The 21,693-nt window shown below is 38.6% G+C and overlaps 1 protein-coding gene across 1 annotated transcript in view; it reads left to right on the top strand.

Annotated features, from left to right (window-relative positions):
• Window positions 1-21,693, top strand: part of OTOG (otogelin) — a 1,016,637-nt gene that overhangs the window by 851,289 nt on the left and 143,655 nt on the right. The window contains exons 42-51 of the mRNA XM_077292284.1: window positions 9,618-9,838; window positions 9,927-10,065; window positions 10,309-10,503; window positions 10,591-10,803; window positions 10,958-11,062; window positions 11,570-11,680; window positions 11,760-11,861; window positions 12,151-12,249; window positions 21,439-21,479; window positions 21,579-21,654. Coding sequence (XP_077148399.1) covers window positions 9,618-9,838; window positions 9,927-10,065; window positions 10,309-10,503; window positions 10,591-10,803; window positions 10,958-11,062; window positions 11,570-11,680; window positions 11,760-11,861; window positions 12,151-12,249; window positions 21,439-21,479; window positions 21,579-21,654 — 1,302 coding nt within the window. The remainder of the gene's footprint in view (window positions 1-9,617; window positions 9,839-9,926; window positions 10,066-10,308; window positions 10,504-10,590; window positions 10,804-10,957; window positions 11,063-11,569; window positions 11,681-11,759; window positions 11,862-12,150; window positions 12,250-21,438; window positions 21,480-21,578; window positions 21,655-21,693) is intronic.

The raw sequence follows: 21,693 nt of genomic DNA, 5'->3' as shown, positions 1-21,693 counted from the left end.
GCTGGACAATACATCTCCTCAGTCTTCGGTGTCTTACAGTACAATACTTCTCCCCTCAGTCTCCGGTGTCTTGCAGTACAGTAGATCTCCTGCTCAGTCTCCAGCGTCTTGCTGGATTATACATCTCCTCAGTCTCGGTGTCTTGCTGGACAATACATCTCCTCAGTCTCCGGTGTCTTGCTGGACAATACATCTTCCCTCAGTTTCCGGTGTCTTGCAGTACAATACATCTCCTCCTCTGGTCCAAGTTTCTTGCTGGATAATACATTTCCTCCTCAGTCTCCGGTGTCTTGCTGGACAATACATCTCCTCAGTCTTCGGTGTCTTACAGTACAATACATCTCCCCTCAGTCTCCGGTGTCTTGCAGTACAGTAGATCTCCTGCTCAGTCTCCAGTGTTTTATGGATAATACATCTCCTACTCGGTCTCCGGTGTCTTGCTGGACAGTACATCTCCCCTCAGTCTCCGGTGTCTTGCAGTACAATAGATCTCCTTCATTCCCATTTCTTACTGAATAATACATCTCCTCTCCATTAACAGTTTCATGCTGGATAATACATCTCCTCCTCAGTCTCTGGTGTCTTGCAATACAATAGATCTCCTCAGTCTCTGATGTTTTGCTGGATTATACATCTCCTCCTCAGTCTCCGGTGTTTTGCTGGATAATACATCTCGTCCTGCATTTCCAGTTTCATGCTGGATAACACATCTCCTCCTCTGTCTCCGGTGTCTGGCTAGATAATACATCTCCACTCAGTCTCCGGTGTCTTGCAGTACAATACATCTCCTCGATTCCCGTTTCGTTCCTGAATAATACATCTCCCCTCAGTCTACGGTGTCTTGCTTCGTAATACCTGCCCTCCTCAGTCTCCGGTGTCTTGCATTACAATAGATCTCCTCATCAGTCTCCGTGTCTTGCTGGATAAAACCTCTCCTCAGTCTCCGGTGTCTTGCTGGACAATACATCTCCCCTCAGCTTCCGGTGTCTGGCAGTACAATACATCTCCTCCATTCCCAGTTTCTTGCTGGATAATGCATCTTCTTCTCAGTCTCTGATGTCTTGCTGGATAATTCATCTCCTCCTCTGTCCAGTTTCTTGCTGGACACTACATCTCCTCCTCGGTCTCCGGTGTCTTGCAATATAATGCATCTCCTCCATTCCCAGTATATTGCTGGATAATACATCTGCTCCCCAGTCTCCGGTGTCATGCTGTATAATACATCTCCTCCTCAGTCTCTGATGTCTTGCTGGATAACACATCTCTGTCAGGAAAACACTTCACTTTTTGTCATGAACTTGCAGTTCTCTGGTGCCCCCCTACCCTGCTGGCCAATAAGGGTATTGACAGAGGATAAGAAAAAGGGCCAGCTGCTCTAATTTATGTTGAATATTGCGGCACGTGATGTGACGAGATGTGTATATATACCACTGCTTCTTGATATGAACTTATATATACCTCGATCCAGTCATCATCAAGTCCCCAGCACCACATAAATACGACAACTATGCTGCCACCACTGACTTCTTATAGGTGGATCAGACACCCGATGGTTACGTGAATTTGCATGGATTATGTGGAAGAACGCTCATAGAGCAAGAAAAAAAACGAAGCTAGTAAATTTATAAGTTTACTCCAGAAAAAATCGGCAGTGTTTACAAAAGATACAAATGATATTACAAAAGAGACAAAATACAAGTATGTACAAACAGTTATGAAATAAAAGGGATCATAAAATCATAGAACGGTAGAGTTGGAAGGGACTTCCTGGGTCATCTGGTCCAACCCCCTGCTCAAAGCAGGATTCACTAAATCATCCCAGTCAGATGTCTGTACAGCCTCTGTTTGAAAACTTCCATGGAAGGAGAACTCGCCACCTCTTGTGGCAGCCTGTTCCACTCATTGATCACCCTAACTGTCAAAAAGTTTTTTCTAATATCTAATGTATGTCTCCTCCCATTCACTTTCATCCTATTGCTTCTAGTCTTTCCTTGTGCAACTGAGAATAAAGATGATCCTTCTACAATGTGACAGCCCTTGAGATATTTGTAGACAGCTATTAAGTGTCCTCTCAGTCTTCTTTTTTGCAAGCTAAACATTCCCAGATACTGTAACCGTTCCTCATAGGACATGGTTTGCAGACCGGTCACCATTCTGGTCACTCTTCTCTGAACTTGCTCCAGCTTGTTGATGTCTTTCTTAAAATGTGCCCAAAACTGGACCCAGTATCCAGGTGAGGTCTGACCAAAGAGGAGTGAGGGCAATAATGACTTCACGTGATCTAGACTGTATGCTTCTGTTAATACATCCCAGAATTGCATTTGCCTTTTTTGCTGTGCTGCTGCATCACACTGTTGACTCATGTTCAGTTTATCATCTATTAGTATACCCAAGTCTTTTTCACATGTGCTGTTGCTTAGCCCTATTCCTGCCATTCTGTATATGCTTTTTTATTTTTATTGCCCAGATGTAGTATTGTGCATTTTTCCTTGTTAAAACCATTCTGTTAGTTGCTGCCCACTGCTCCAGTTTATTTATATATTTTTGAATCTTCTCTCTTCTCTAGTATTAGCTATCCCTCCTAGCTTTGTATCATGAGCAAATTTAATCAGTGTACCCTCAATTCCTTCATCTAGATCATTGATAAAGATGTTGAACAATACAGGGCCCAGGACAGAACCCTGTGGTACCCCACTTGAGACATTCTTCCAACTGGATTTGCAGCCATTTACAACCACTCTTTGGGTCCGTTCACTGAGCCAATTATGCATCCACCTAACAGTTGCCTTGTCCATTGCATAATTAGTCATTTTTTCAATAAGGATGGTGTGAGATGCTTTGTCAACTTCATTTCTGAAGTCAAGATATGCTATATCTACAGCATTTCCCTGATCCAACCAGTCAGTGATACTGTCATAGAAGGAAATTAAGTTAGTCTGACATGACTTATTAGTTATAAACCCATGCTGACTCTGGTTAATCACTTCATTTTTATCCAGGTACTTACTTACATGTTGTTTAATAATTTGTAAAAAGATCTTTCCTGGCATGGAAGTCAGACTCACTGGCCTATAGTTACCTGGGTCCACCTTCTTCCACTTTTTGAAGATAGGAACAACATTTGCTTTTCTCCAGTCTTCTGGGACTTCTCCTGTTCTCCAAGAATTTTCAAAGATTATGGAGAGTGGTTCAAAAATTTCTTCTGCTATCTCCTTCAGTACTCTGGGGTGTAAATCATCTGGACCTGGAGACTTGAATTCATTTATTTTAGCTAAGTGTTTCCTCACTATCCTTCTGTTTATAGATATCCTGGATTCTTCTATTCCTTTAATAGGACAGGGAAGATCAGTTGATGTTACATTTCCTTTCTGAGAGAAAACAGATGCAAAATAGGAATTTAAAAGTTCAGCCTTCTCAACATCCTTTCTTACCATTTCATCATTTTCATCCTGTTAAAATCCTATAGCATCTTTGACTTTTATTTTACTTTTTACATATCCCAAGAATCCTTTTTTATTGCTTTTGACGTCTCTTGCAAGTCTTAATTCATTGTCAGCTTTAGATAATCTGATTCATGCCCTGCAGGTTCTGCAGACAGCATTATATTCTTCTTTAGATATGCCTCCCTCTTTCCATTTGATAAACATTTCTTCTTCCTTTTTAGCATGTGTTTAAGTTCTGTGTTCATCCATCCTGGTTTCCTTTAATGCTTTGTATTCTTCCTTCTTTTTGGAATCGTTAACGATTGTGCTTTGAGAATCTCATTTTTCAAGATTTCCCATCCTTCCTGGACATTTTTGTCCTTAAAGATATCCAGCCATTGGATCCCTCCGATTCTCTTTCTGAGTTCTTTAAAATCTGCCTTTCTGAAATCTAACCTTGAAGTCTGAGTCTTCACAGGTCTTCCTCCTCTAGTTATCCAAAATTCTAAAATAGCATGGTCGCTACCTCTTAGGGCTCCAGCCACTCTTACCTCCTCAACCATTTCCTCCCTGTTTATAAGGATTAGATCCAAAGTAGCAGATCCCCTTGTTTTCTCTCATACCTTTGGGAAGATAAAGTTCTCAGCAAGAAGGGATAAGAATTTGCTTGACCTGTTAGTTTTGCCTGAGAGTGATTCCCAACAAATGTCTGGATAGTTGAAATCTCCCATGACCACTATGTCATATTTTTTTGAGAACGTGGCCATTTGATGCATAAAGAGTTCATCCATATCTTCAGCTTGCATTCGGCCTGTAGTAAATGCTTACAATGGTGTCCTTTCTGTTGTCCTCTCCTTGTATTCTTATCCAAACAGTTTCTACAGAACTCCCAGTCTCTGAAGCTTCAATCTCTGTGCAAATATACTCTTTTCTAGCATACAATGCGACACCTCCTTCTCGTTTATCAAGTCTGTTTCTTGCAAATAAGTTGTTTCCTTCTAGTCTTGTATTCCAATCATGTGTATCGTCCCACCAAGTTTCAGTGATTTCAATGACATCATATTTCTTCTCCTGTGTTAGTAGTTCTAATTCTCCTTGTTTGTTGCCCATGCATTGTGCATTTGTATACAAACATTTTCATTTGTGTAGTCCATCGTATAGGTAATTCACTCCATGATCCAGAAACCCAAATCCTTTCTGATGGCACCATCGACGTAGCCAGTTGTTCACCTGCAGAATCTTATTCCACCTCCTTGTTCCATGGCCATCCACTGGGAGGTTGGAGAGAAGACTACCTGTGCTCCCAGTTCTTTCACTTTCTTACCTAAGTTTTCAAAGTCACTGCAGATGGTTTCCAGGTCCTTTCTTGCGGTGTCATTTGTCCCCACATGTATTATCAGGAATGGGTGGTCGTCTGTAGGTCTGAAGAGTCCTGATATCCTGTCAGACACATCTTTAATTTTTGCACCTGAATGTTGTAAAGGAAGATTTGTGGATTATGTCTGCGCTGCTTGCCAATTCAAAGCCAGACATAGTGAAAGAATCTATATGACTCCTTCAGTGGTATTTCCTGAAGAAGGAGTGATATAGCCTCTGAAACGCATTGAATAAACCACCATTAATTCCTTCACTACGTCTGGCTTCGAATTGGCAAGCAGCGCAGACATAATCCACAAATCTTCCTTTATAACATTCCTGTCATGGTCGCGTTTCGACCCGTGGATCTGCGGCAGCTGGCATATACACGCTTTCACTACACCACGATCAGGTGAGCAGCTGTTTGCTAATACGACACTTGTAAATCGTGATGCAAGATCCTATCTGCGCTTTTCTTTTTCCTGCAAGTTTTTATTACCAGTAATCTTTGCACCTGGAAGACAGCACATTTCTCTTGAGGTTATATCCGGTCTGCAGATAGCGGCCTCTGTTCCTCTCAACAGGGAATCCCCATGACTACAACTGTCCGTTTTTTCGTCACAACAGTTTTCTTTCTCCATCCAGGAGGACTCTGAGGGCGTATAAGGTTGTTTTTTGTGGGTAAAGTCTTATCTTAGTGTATTTCTTCATTGTTCTCCTGCGTGAGAGCCTGGTACTGGTTCCTGAGCAGTATGGGTGCTGACTGCCTCCCAATCCTCCTGCTTCTCTGTGACACATTAGTATTATTATTATTATTTATTATTATGCTTCCATTTCTCTGTTTATTCAGGAGCACTTCAAATTTCTTCTCTTTCTGTAACATGAAGAGATAATTCTGCTCTAAGAACTCTTCACCTTCCTTAATGGTTTTCAATGTAGCTAACCTCTCTTCTAGCTTGTGCAACTTTTCCTCCAACAGAGACACAAGCTTGCATTTCTGGCATGTGAAGTTTGGCTTTTCCACTGGTAAGTCTATGAACATGTAGCATGTGATGCAGCTCAACAAATGGCTCCTGGCCTCTTCCATGTTTTTACTGTTAAAGAGATATTAAAGCGGTGAAAAATGTGTCAAAATTTGCGCCCCACTAAGCGTGCGGTTTACCGATTTCCTCCTTTCAGCTGAAACGGCCAAAATGCAGTGTTCTTTGGGCTCGCAGAAACTCTTCACTTGTCCCAGAATGCACTAGGAATATGTAAATTCTCTCCTCAGGACTCCTCCCCTGGTTTACTGATGTCCTCCTTTCAGCTGAAACAGCCAAAATCCAGTGTTCTTTGAGCTCGGGGAGACTCTTCACTTATCCCAGAATGCACTGGGAATATGCAAATTCTTTCCTCTCCTCTATGAAACTTACTAAATTTCAGTCACAAGTATAATATGTCAATAAAGGGGATTCAGTACCACAGCATGGTGTTTCAGCTGTCTCTCCTGGCTCTGAATAAATGCCAAAGATGGACGTTATTGTTTTATGCTTCGGCCATAAAGCTAAGACGTCCCATTTTGCTGACATCACATATAGGCTGTTTTCTGGAAGGTACACATAGCTGGGAAAGTTATGGATAACTCCTTTACTTCATATTTTTGGCCTGGAAGCTCACAGGCCAACGGTATTGGTATTGGCATTATTTTTCCCCCTGCAATTTTACCATTCTTTAGAGTTCAAACACGGTACGTCTGTGATTTGCTGGTGGGGAGAAATTCATTTCCCAGGTTTCTGATGGCCCTAAATGCCGCAAAATGCTGCCATGCGTAACCCCAATTGCCCAGATCCTGGAAATGTAATTTTCATGTTTCTGGGATTAATGTGTCTTATTGAATTTGACTTTGAATATTTTGTTATAAGACAGAGAAACATGGTCAGCTCTGCTAGTCCTAGCAGGCCATAAAACTCTTGCATTCCACACTGACCATTTGCCTGAAGGGAGGGGGTGGAAATTCGCAGAGAGGGAGAGGGGCTGCAGGAAGGATTTGGTCCTACAGAAACCAATGATGGGAGTAGTAGGCCAGCTATGGTTGTATCACCTGAACAATGGAAAATAATTCATATCTTCCTGACAATCTCCATTTCCGTTTCCAGTTTCATGTTGGATAATACATCTCCTCCTCGGTCTCTGGTGTCATGCTGGATAATACATCTCCTCCTCGGTCTCTGGTGTCATGCTGGATAATAAATCTCCTCCTCAGTCTCCAATGTCTTGCTGGATAATACATCTCCACTCAGTCGCCGGTGTCTTGCTGGATAATACATCTCCCCTCAGTCTCCGGTGTCTTACTGCATAATACATTTCCTCTTGGGTCTCTGGTGTTATGTTGGATAATACATCTCCTCCTCAGTCTCCAGTGTCTTGCTGGATAATACATCTCCTCCTCCATCCCCAGTTTCTTGCTGGACACTGCATCTCCTCCTCAGTCTCCAGTGTCTTGCAGTACAATAGATCACATCCTCAGTTTTTGGTGTCTAGCTGGATGATACATCTCCTCCTCAGTCTCCGGTGTCTTGCTGGATAATACATCTCCTCCTCGGGTCTCTGGTGTTATGTTGGATAATACATCTCCTCCTCAGTATCCAATGTCTTGCTGGATAATACATCTCCATCCCCAGTTTCTTGCTGGACACTGCATCTCCTCCTCAGTCTCCAGTGTCTTGCTGTACAATAGATCACCTCCTCAGTTTTTGGTGTCTAGCTGGATAATACATCTCCTCAGTCTCCGGTGTCTTGCTGGATAATACATCTCCTCCGTCCACAGTTTCTTGATGGACACTGCATCTCCTACTCGGCCTCCGGTGTCTTGCAATACAATACATCTCCTGGGTGTCTGGTGTCATACCGGATAATACATTTCCCCTCAGTCTCCGGTGTCTTGCAGTACAATGGATCTCCTCCTCGATCTCCGGTGTCTTTCTGGATAATAATCTCCTCCTCAGTCTTTGGTGTCTTGCTGGATAATTCATCTCCTCCTCAGTCTTTGGTGTCTTGCTGGATATTAAATCTCCTCGGTCTCCGGTGTCTTGCAGTACAATAGATCTCTTACTTGTTCTCTGATGTCTTGCTGGATAATACATCTCCTCAGTCTGCGATATTTTGCTGAATAATACATCTCCTCCTCAGTCTCCGATATCTTGCTGGATACATCTCCTCCTCAGTCTTCGGTCTCTTGCTGGATAATAATTCTCCTCCTCCATCCCCAGTTTCTTGCTGGACACTGCATCTCCTCCTCAGTCTCCAGGGTCTTGCAGTACAATAAATTTCCTCCTCAGTCTCTGGTGTCATGCTGGATAATACATCTCCTCAGTCTCCAGCGTCTTGCTGAATAATACATCTCCTCCTCAGTCTCCGGTGTCTTGCTGGATAATACATCTCCCCCTCGGGTCTCTGGTGTTATGTTGGATAATACATCTCCTCCTCAGTCTCCAGTGGCTTGCTGGATAATAAATCTCCTCGGTCTCCGGTGTCTTGCAGTACAATAGATCTCTTTCTTGTTCTCTGATGTCTTGCTGGATAATACATCTCCTCCTCAGTCTCCGATATCTTGCTGGATAATACATCTCCTCCTCCATCCCCAGTTTCTTGCTGGACACTGCATCTCCTCCTCAGTCTCCAGTGTTTGCAATACAATAGATCACTTCGTCAGTCTTTGGTGTCTAGCTGGATAATACATCTCCTCTGTCTCTGGTGTCTTGCTGGATAAAACATCTCCTCCTCAGTCTCCGGTGTCTTGTCAGATAATACGTCTCCCCTCAGTCTCCGGTGTCTTCCTGGATAATACGTCTCCCCTCAGTCTCCGTTGTCTTGCTGGATAATACATCTCCTCCTCGGTCTCCGGTGTCTTGCTGGATAAAACATCTCCTCCTCAGTCCCCGGTGTCTTGTCAGATAATACGTCTCCCCTCAGTCTCCGGTGTCTTCCTGGATAATACGTCTCCCCTCAGTCTCCGTTGTCTTGCTGGATAATACATCTCCTCCTCGGTCTCCGGTGTCTTGCTGGATAAAACATCTCCTCCTCAGTCCCCGGTGTCTTGTCAGATAATACGTCTCCCCTCAGTCTCCGGTGTCTTCCTGGATAATACGTCTCCCCTCAGTCTCCGTTGTCTTCCTGGATAATACGTCTCCCCTCAGTCTCCGTTGTCTTGCTGGATAATACATCTCCTCCTCGGTCTCCGGTGTCTTGCTGGATAAAACATCTCCTCCTCAGTCCCCGGTGTCTTGTCAGATAATACGTCTCCCCTCAGTCTCCGGTGTCTTCCTGGATAATACGTCTCCCCTCAGTCTCCGTTGTCTTCCTGGATAATACGTCTCCCCTCAGTCTCCGTTGTCTTGCTGGATAATACATCTCCTCCTCGGTCTCCGGTGTCTTGCTGGATAAAACATCTCCTCCTCAGTCCCCGGTGTCTTGTCAGATAATACGTCTCCCCTCAGTCTCCGGTGTCTTCCTGGATAATACGTCTCCCCTCAGTCTCCGTTGTCTTGCTGGATAATACATCTCCTCCTCGGTCTCCGGTGTCTTGCTGCACAATGCATCCCCTCCGTCCCCAGTTTCTTGCTTTATAATAAGTTTCCCATCTGCCATGTTTGCAAAAACATTGCATGTTTAGTTTATCATTAGCATTGACTTTGGTCCCAGCACCTCGGCTGAAGGTCTAAGTCGTTGCGAGTCTTCATTCTTACCTATAGGTTCCTCTTTAATGCTGTTGGAGCAGGCGGGTTTCTCTAGCCCCATTCTACCCTATTTTGTGTTCAGTATTAACAAGTATCAATTCTTGTTCTGTTTTCTGCATTTCAGGATTATGCGATGGAAATGCAACAAATGACTTCATTTTGCCCAATGGCCGATTCTTATTCATGGACGATGATCCTGAGGAGTTTCTGGACAGCTGGCAAGTCCCCTATACATTAAAATATGTTGGAAAAGAGAGACACAGGGATGTGAATTGTACCATTGTGGACTGCTCCGAGTGCATGTGGATGATCTTAAACCAGACGTTCAGCAGCTGCCATCCATATGTAAGTACTACTCGTGTAGAGCGCTGTGCTGTGGCCCCTGAATGTGTCTGAAGGAGTCACGTTTATTACGGCCCATTACATCCTGCAGGTGTCTCCGGAGGCATTCTGTGAACTGTGGGTGCAGGATGCAGAATATATCGGGGATCCATGTAAAGCTTTGACCGCCTATTCCGCAATGTGCCACAAATTTAACATCTGTATTGACTGGAGGAGACCTGATTTCTGCCGTAAGTGGTGCTGATTCCACCTAATATTTCATCTGAGAGTGACTAGCGAGATCTGAAATAGGAGACATGGACCAAGATCTGATGAGGGTGATTGTACCGCAGCCTGATAGGTGTGGGCAGGGGGTACAGACCTGATGAGGGTAATTGTACCGCAGAGGACTAGAGTGTTAGCTCTTGTGGAATAATATGTCGTGTCTCATCACATCATCTGGCTTTGCATTCAGCTTCTCTGTTTCTCTGCAGCGTTTCTCTGTCCGCCATCATTAATCTACCGGGCGTGTCTGCCGATCTGCGACATCCCTCTGACATGTCAGAACCATGAGATTGAGCTGTACGGCCATCAGACGTGTGCTGCGCTGACAGAGGGCTGCGTCTGTGCGGAGGGAGAGGTCTTACACCGGCCTTACTCTACCATGTGCATTTCAGGACGTAAATGTGGTAATAACCCTTCCGTATGGTGCATACAGCCCTCTTTCTGCCATTACTCCATCACTGCTCAGAGCTGTGGTCCTCTCTAAATTGCAGCTTGTACAGATGCCCTCGGGACCCCACGTGAGATAGGAGAGGTCTGGCGGACATTAGAGACAGGATGCTGCGCCTACCGATGTGTGGAGAACGATACAATAATGCCCGTTCAGTACAACTGTTCCAAGATGGATGAGCTGCAATGCCGGCGGCATGGACAGGTGCTGGTGACTGTCACCCATGAGCAGACATGCTGTCCTCAGAAGCTCTGTGGTAAGTGCATGCCCTCCGATCAGCGAGCATCCATATATCTGTGCCATGCCTGACCACATCAGTGAATGACTGCACAATGCTTGTCTGCGCTTTGCTGGCTCTGTCCTCTTCTTCCATCATCCATATGTCGAACACTGAATGATTGTGTCTTTAGTGTGTAATGAAACACTGTGTGACGGCCTGATCCCGACATGCCTCAGCCACGAGAAGTTGACCGCCTATTACCAGGATGACTCCTGCTGCCCCCGATACATGTGTGGTAAGATCCAGCGCTGCTTCATCGGTGGGCTGTGGACAGTATCGGACAGGGGTGCCAAGGGACCACTAGTAACCAACTCCAGGGCCCACTTTTCAGCTACATGTAAATGTGACATTATCCTCATTCACACATTTATGTAACAATGAACTGGGTAGATTGTTAAATGAAGGAGATGACACCATTGTCTGTACACAAAGATTCAAGTGAATAGTGCCTAGTACTGCTCATATAAGAGGGTCGTGGCCACTCCTACACCGGGGCCCACTGGACGATTCTCCTGTGCTCCTGTTGGCTAGTCCAAGTTTGGTTGTGGAGCCCACCTGCTTTTCCATTATGTGGCTGTCAGATTGTCCTCAGGTCTCGAGTATTGTGGTGAATCCTGATCTGATGTGAGGAGGATGGGGGTTCCACCAAAGCAGTAGGCTCAGGCAGATCCGTACACTGGGGGGCTTCACCACAGCAGTAGGAGAATACAACATTGCCATTATTCATTGTGATCTCTTGTAGAATGTGACCCTGAGAAGTGCGACCAGGCGGATGGACCACCTCTATGCCACCAGGATCAGACTCTCTTCGCTGCTCACAACAGTGAGTCATGCTGTGTGCGATACTTCTGTGGTAGGTGTAGATCGGACCGGTGGGGGACAGATCCTGTGTGGTGGTACCTGCGGCTCAGCTATGTCCTCTCTATGTGCAGGGTGTAACGTCTGCCCTGATCCCGCACCCACCTGTCAGCAGGGAGAATTCCTCACTGTCATCAGCAACACAACAGGGAGATGCTGCCCCCGCTACAAATGTGGTACGTCCTCCGAGGGGTCTGAGATCGTGTCCTGGGCCTGAACTGCAGGGATTTTTACAGGTCTGGTGAAATCCATGTGTGAACTACAAGGGTCAGGATGGTGAGGGTGATACTTGGATGTGTCATCACAACCTAAACAAGATATTTTAGAGCCTCAAATAATGACCCAGAGACTTTCACGATCTTGTGACTGCGACCACATCTGCTCTCTGCCACATCTGAGGAAACTCTCGCCGTATTCTGTCTCTGCTCTCTGATTCACAAGTTCTTATTTTCATCTCCCTCATAGTGTGCGATCCTTCTCAATGTCCTGACATCACATGTGACCTGGGAATGTCAGCAGTTGAGATGTGGACCCCAGACAGCTGCTGTCCCTACAAAACATGCGGTAAAAATACAAATTAGTGTAGACCATTGTATAAATGCAACAATACCATTGTATAAACCCAATATATCCTATCAGCAAGAAGGTAACTACTATAATACTGCCACTATGTACAATAATATAACTGCTATAATACTGCTCCTATGTACAATAATATAACTACTATAATACTGCCCCCTATATACAAGAATATAACTACTAAAATACTGCCACTATGTACAATAATATAACTGCTATAATACTGCTCCTATGTACAAGAATATAACTACTATAATACTGCCCCCTATATACAAGAATATAACTACTAAAATACTGCCACTATGTACAATAATATAACTGCTATAATACTGCTCCTGTATACAAGAATATAACTACTATAATACTGCCCCCATGTGCAAGACTATAACTACTATAATACTGCTCCTATGTACAAGAATATAACTACTATAATACTGCCCCAATGTGCAAGACTATAACTACTATAATACTGCCCCCTATGTACAATAATATAACTACTATAATACTGCTCCTGTATACAAGAATATAACTACTATAATACTGTCCCCATGTGCAAGACTATAACTACTATAATACTGCTCCTATGTACAAGAATATAACTACTATAATACTGCCCCAATGTGCAAGACTATAACTACTATAATACTGCCCCCTATGTACAATAATATAACTGCTATAATACTGCCCCTATGTACAAGAATATAACTACTATAATACTGCCACTATGTACAAGAATATAACTGCTATAATACTGCTCCTGTATACAAGAATATAACTACTATAATACTGCTCCTGCATACAAGAATATAACTACTATAATACTGCCCCTATGTACAATAATATAACTACTATAATACTGCTCCTATGTCCAAGAATATAACTACTATAATACTGCCCCCTATGTACAAGAATATAACTACTATAATACTGCCACTATGTACAATAATATAACTGCTATAATACTGCTCCTATGTACAAGAATATAACTACTATAATACTGCTCCTATATACAAGAATATAACTACTATAATACTGCTCCTATGTACAAGAATATAACTACTATAATACTGCCCCCTATATACAAGAATATAACTACTATAATACTGCCACTATGTACAATAATATAACTGCTATAATACTGCCCCTATGTACAAGAATATAACTACTATAATACTGCCCCCATGTGCAAGACTATAACTACTATAATACTGCCACTATGCACAATAATATAACTGCTATAATACTGCCCCTATGTACAAGAATATAACTACTATAATACTGCTCCTGTGAACGAGAATATAACTACTATAATACTGCCCCTATGTACAAGAATATAACTACTATAATACTGCTCCTATGTACAAGAATATAACTACTATAATACTGCCCCAATGTGCAAGACTATAACTACTATAATACTGCCCCCTATGTACAAGACTATAACTACTATAATACTGCTCATATGTACAATAATATAACTATTATAATACTGCTCCTATATACAAGAATATAACTACAATAATACTGCCCCTATGTACAATAATATAACTGCTATAATACTGCCCCTATGTACAAGAATATAACTACTATAATACTGCCACTATGTACAAGAATATAACTACTATAATACTGCTCCTGTATACAAGAATATAACTACTATAATACTGCCCCTATGTACAAGAATATAACTACTATAATACTGCCACTATGTACAATAATATAACTGCTATAATATTGCTCCTGTATACAAGAATATAACTACTATAATACTGCTCCTGTATACAAGAATATAACTACTATAATACTGCCCCTATGTGCAAGAATATAACTACTATAATACTGCTCCTGTATACAAGAATATAACTACTATAATACTGCCCCCATGTGCAAGAATATAACTACTATAATACCGCCTCCTATGTACAAGAATATAACTACTATAATACTGCTCCTATGTACAAGAATATAACTACTATAATACTGCTCCTATGTACAAGAATATAACTACTATAATACTGCTCCTATGTACAAGAATATAATTACTATAATACTGCCCCTATGTACAATAATATAACTACTATAATACTGCTCCTATATACAGGAATATAACGACTATAATACTGCTCCTATGTACAAGAATATAACTACTATAATACTGCTATGTACAAGAATATAACTACTATAATACTGCTCCTATGTACAAGAATATAACTACTGTAATACTGCTCCTATATACAAGAATATAACTACTATAATACTGCCTCCTATATACAAGAATATAACTACTATAATACTGCCCCTATGTACAAGAATATAACTACTATAATACTGCCTCCTATGTACAAGAATATAACTACTATAATACTGCCCCTATGTACAGGAATATAACTACTATAATACTGCCCCTATGTACAAGAATATAACTACTATAATACTGCTCCTATGTACAAGAATATAACTACTATAATACTGCACCTATGTACAAGAATATAACTACTATAATACTGCCCCCATGTACAAGAATATAACTACTATAATACTGCTCCTATGTACAAGAATATAACTACTATAATACTGCCCCTATGTACAAGAATATAACTACTATAATACTGCTCCTATGTACAAGAATATAACTACTATAATACTGCTCCTATGTACAAGAATATAACTACTATAATACTGCCACTATGTACAATAATATAACTGCTATAACACTGCCCCTATGTACAAGAATATAACTACTATAATACTGCCCCTATGTACAAGAATATAACTACTATAATACTGCCCCTATGTACAAGAATATAACTACTATAATACTGCTCCTATATACAAGAATATAACTACTATAATACTGCCCCTATGTACAATAATATAACTACTATAATACTGCTCCTATATACAGGAATATAACGACTATAATACTGCTCCTATGTACAAGAATATAACTACTATAATACTGCTATGTACAAGAATATAACTACTATAATACTGCTCCTATGTACAAGAATATAACTACTATAATACTGCCCTTATGTACAAGAATGTAACTACTATAATACTGCTCCTATGTACAAGAATATAACTACTGTAATACTGCTCCTATATACAAGAATATAACTACTATAATACTGCCTCCTATATACAAGAATATAACTACTATAATACTGCCCCTATGTACAAGAATATAACTACTATAATACTGCCTCCTATGTACAAGAATATAACTACTATAATACTTCTCCTATATACAGGAATATAACTACTATAATACTGCCCCTATGTACAAGAATATAACTACTATAATTCTGCCCCCTATGTACAAGAATATAACTACTATATTACTGCCCCTATATACAAGAATATAACTACTATAATACTGCCCCTATGTACAGGAATATAACTACTATAATACTGCCCCTATGTACAAGAATATAACTACTATAATACTGCACCTATGTACAAGAATATAACTACTATAATACTGCCCCCATGTACAAGAATATAACTACTATAATACTGCTCCTATGTACAAGAATATAACTACTATAATACTGCCCCTATGTACAAGAATATAACTACTATAATACTGCTCCTATGTACAAGAATATAACTACTATAATACTGCTCCTATGTACAAGAACATAACTACTATAATACTGCCACTATGTACAATAATATAACTGCTATAACACTGCCCCTATGTACAAGAATATAACTACTATAATACTGCCCCTATGTACAAGAATATAACTACTATAATACTGCCCCTATGTACAAGAATATAACTACTATAATACTGCTCCTATATACAAGAATATAACTACTATAATACTGCTCCTATGTACAAGAATATAACTACTATAATACTGCCCCTATGTACAAGAATATAACTACTATAATACTGCCACTATGTACAATAATATAACTGCTATAATACTGCTCCTGTATACAAGAATATAACTACTATAATACTGCTCCTGTATACAAGAATATAACTACTATAATACTGCCCCTATGTGCAAGAATATAACTACTATAATACTGCTCCTGTATACAAGAATATAACTACTATAATACTGCCCCCATGTGCAAGAATATAACTACTATAATACCGCCTCCTATGTACAAGAATATAACTACTATAATACTGCTCCTATGTAGAAGAATATAACTACTATAATACTACTCCTATGTACAAGAATATAACTACTATAATACTGCTCCTATGTACAAGAATATAACTACTATAATACTGCCCCTATGTACAATAATATAACTACTATAATACTGCTACTATATACAGGAATATAACGACTATAATACTGCTCCTATGTACAAGAATATAACTACTATAATACTGCTGTGTACAAGAATATAACTACTATAATACTGCTCCTATGTACAAGAATATAACTACTATAATACTGCCCTTATGTACAAGAATGTAACTACTATAATACTGCCCTTATGTACAAGAATATAACTACTATAATACTGCTGTGTACAAGAATATAACTACTATAATACTGCTCCTATGTACAAGAATATAACTACTATAATACTGCCCTTATGTACAAGAATGTAACTACTTTAATACTGCTCCTATATACAAGATTATAACTACTATAATACTGCCTCCTATATACAAGAATATAACTACTATAATACTGCCCCTATGTACAAGAATATAACTACTATAATACTGCTCCTATGTACAAGAATATAACTACTATAATACTGCCTCCTATGTACAAGAATATAACTACTATAATACTTCTCCTATATACAGGAATATAACTACTATAATACTGCCCCTATGTACAAGAATATAACTACTATAATTCTGCCCCCTATGTACAAGAATATAACTACTATATTACTGCCCCTATGTACAAGAATATAACTACTATAATACTGCCCCCATGTACAAGAATATAACTACTATAATACTGCACCTATGTATGAGAATATAACTACTATAATACTGCTCCTATGTACAAGAATATAACTACTATAATACTGCTCCTATATACAAGAATATAACTACTATAATACTGCCCCTATGTACAAGAATATAACTACTATAATACTGCCCCTATGTACAAGAATATAACTACTGTAATACTGCTCTTATATACAAGAATATAACTACTATAATACTGCCTCCTATATACAAGAATATAACTACTATAATACTGCTCCTATGTACAAGAATATAACTACTATAATACTGCCACTATGTACAAGAATATAACTACTATAGTACTGCTCCTATGTACAAGAATATAACTACTAAAATACTTCTCCTATGTACAAGAATATAACTACTATAATACTGCCCTTATGTACAAGAATATAACTACTATAATACTGCTCCTATGTACAAGAATATAACTACTTTAATACTGCTCCTATATACAGGAATATAACTACTATAATACTGCCCCTATGTACAAGAATATAACTACTATAATACTGCTCCTATGTACAAGAATATAACTACTATAATACTGCCTCCTATGTACAAGAATATAACTACTATATTACTGCCCCTATATACAAGAATATAACTACTATAATACTGCCCCTATGTACAAGAATATAACTACTATAATACTGCCCCTATGTACAAGAATATAACTACTATAATACTGCTCCTATGTACAAGAATATAACTACTATAATACTGCACCTATGTACAAGAATATAACTACTATAATACTGCCCCTATGTACAAGAATATAACTACTATAATACTGCTCCTATGTACAAGAATATAACTACTATAATACTGCCCCTATGTACAAGAATATAACTACTATAATACTGCTCCTATGTACAAGAATATAACTACTATAATACTGCTCCTATGTACAAGAATATAACTACTATAATACTGCCACTATGTACAATAATATAACTGCTATAACACTGCCCCTATGTACAAGAATATAACTACTATAATACTGCCTCTATATACAAGAATATAACTACTATAATACTGCCCCTATGTACAAGAATATAACTACTATAATACTGCTCCTATGTACAAGAATATAACTACTATAATACTGCTCCTATGTACAAGAATATAACTACTATAATACTGCTCCTATGTACAAGAATATAACTACTATAATACTGCCCCTATGTACAAGAATATAACTACTATAATACTGCCTCTATGTACAAGAATATAACTACTATAATACTGCCGCCCCTGTGTACAAGAATATAACTACTATAATACTGCTCCTATGTACAAGAATATAACTACTGTAATACTGCTCCTATATACAAGATTATAACTACTATAATACTGCCCCTATATACAAGAATATAACTACTATAATACTGCCCCTATGTACAAGAATATAACTACTATAATACTGCTCCTATGTACAAGAATATAACTACTATAATACTGCCTCCTATGTACAAGAATATAACTACTATATTACTGCCCCTATGTACAAGAATATAACTACTATAATACTGCTCCTACGTACAAGGATATAACTACTATAATACTGCCCCTACGTACAAGAATATAACTACTATAATACTGCCCCTATGTACAAGAATATAACTACTATAATACTGCCACTATGTACAATAATATAACTGCTATAATACTGCTCCTGTATACAAGAATATAACTACTATAATACTGCTCCTGTATACAAGAATATAACTACTATAATACTGCCCCTATGTGCAAGAATATAACTACTATAATACTGCTCCTGTATACAAGAATATAACTACTATAATACTGCCCCCATGTGCAAGAATATAACTACTATAATACCGCCTCCTATGTACAAGAATATAACTACTATAATACTGCTCCTATGTAGAAGAATATAACTACTATAATACTACTCCTATGTACAAGAATATAACTACTATAATACTGCTCCTATGTACAAGAATATAACTACTATAATACTGCCCCTATGTACAATAATATAACTACTATAATACTGCTCCTATATACAAGAATGTAACTGCTGTAATAGTGCTCCTATGTACAAGAATATAACTACTATAATACTGCCCCTATGTACAAGAATATAACTACTATAATACTGCTCCCTATGTACAATAATATAACTACTATAATACTGCTCCTATATACAGGAATATAACGACTATATTACTGATCCTATGTACAAGAATATAACTACTATAATACTGCTATGTACAAGAATATAACTACTATAATACTGCCCCTATGTACAAGAATATAACTACTATAATACTGCCCCTATGTACAAGAATATAACTACTTTAATACTGCTCCTATGTACAAGAATATAGCTACTATAATACTGCCCTTATGTACAAGAATATAACTACTATAATACTGCTCCTATTTACAAGAATATAACTACTTTAATACTGCTCCTATGTACAAGAATATAACTACTTTAATACTGCTCCTATGTACAAGAATATAGCTACTATAATACTGCCCTTATGTACAAGAATATAACTACTATAATACTGCTCCTATTTACAAGAATATAACTACTTTAATACTGCTCCTATGTACAAGAATATAGCTACTATAATACTGCCCTTATGTACAAGAATATAGCTACTATAATACTGCCCTTATGTACAAGAATATAACTACTATAATACTGCTCCTATTTACAAGAATATAACTACTTTAATACTGCTCCTATGTACAAGAATATAACTACTTTAATACTGCTCCTATGTACAAGAATATAGCTACTATAATACTGCCCTTATGTACAAGAATATAACTACTATAATACTGCTCCTATTTACAAGAATATAACTACTTTAATACTGCTCCTATGTACAAGAATATAGCTACTATAATACTGCCCTTATGTACAAGAATATAACTACTACAATACTGCTCCTATTTACAAGAATATAACTACTTTAATACTGCTCCTATGTACAAGAATATAGCTACTATAATACTGCCCTTATGTACAAGAATATAACTACTATAATACTTCTCCTATGTACAAGAATATAACTACTATAATACTGCCCCTATGTACAAGAGTATAACTACTATAATACTGCTCCTATGTACAAGAATATAACTACTATAATACTGCTCCTATATACAAGAATATAACTACTATAATACTGCTCCTATGTACAAGAATATAACTACTATAATACTGCCCTTATGTATAAGAATATAACTACTATAATACTGCCCTTATGTATAAGAATATAACTACTATAACACTGCCCCTATGTACAAGAGTATAACTACTATAATACTGCTCCTATGTACAAGAATATAACTACTATAATACTGCCCCTATGTACAAGAATATAACTACTATAATACTGCCCCTATGTACAAGAATATAACTACTATAATACTGCTCCTATTTACAAGAATATAACTACTATAATACTGCCACTATGTACAATAATATAACTGCTATAATACTGCTCCTATGTACAATAATATAACTACTATAATACTGCCCCTATGTACAAGAATATAACTACTATAATACTGCTCCTATGTACAAGAATATAACTACTATAATACTGCCCCTATGTACAATAATATAACTACTATAGTACTGCTCCTATGTACAAGAATATAACTACTATAATACTGCTCCTATGTACAATAATATAACTACTATAATACTGCCCCTATGTACAAGAATATAACTACTATAATACTGCTCCTATGTACAATAATATAACTACTATAATACTGCCCCTATGTACAAGAATATAACTACTATAATACTGCTCCTATGTACAAGAATATAACTACTATAATACTGCCCTTATGTACAAGAATATAACTACTATAATACTGCTCCTATGTACAAGAATATAACTACTATAATACTGCTCCTATGTACAAGAATATAACTACTATAATACTGCCCCTATGTACAAGAATATAACTACTATAATACTGCCCTTATGTGCAAGAATGTAACTGCTGTAATAGTGCTCCTATGTACAAGAATATAACTACTATAATACTGCCCCTATGTACAAGAATGTATCTGCTGTAATAGTGCTCCTATATACAAGAATATAACTACTATAATACTGCTCCTATATACAAGAATGTAACTGCTGTAATAGTGCTCCCTGTGGTTATAACTAGCACTGTAGGCTTTCCTTTGCTATCTGCAGAATGTTCCTGTGACAGAGTCCAGAAGCCGGATTGTAATGTGGTGAGTGCTCCCTCTCTTTGGTTGGCGACTTTCTGCCATTTTAGGTATTACATAGGAGCTGCCATTTTTACATCTTATTCAGTTTGTTACTTTTTTTAGGGAGAAATATTAGAGGTTGATAACAAATTTTCCAACTCTTCCGGGAATGTGTGTAACTGCACGATACATAAATGTGGTAAGTCCAAGGCCGTTTGTGAGATATCTCTGACTTATG

Source organism: Ranitomeya variabilis, chromosome 2, assembly GCF_051348905.1.
Source record: "Ranitomeya variabilis isolate aRanVar5 chromosome 2, aRanVar5.hap1, whole genome shotgun sequence".
Classification (NCBI taxonomy): Eukaryota; Metazoa; Chordata; class Amphibia; order Anura; family Dendrobatidae; genus Ranitomeya; species Ranitomeya variabilis.
The sequence above is the reverse complement of the archived record's forward strand: the minus strand, read 5'-3'. Positions and strand labels throughout refer to the sequence as shown.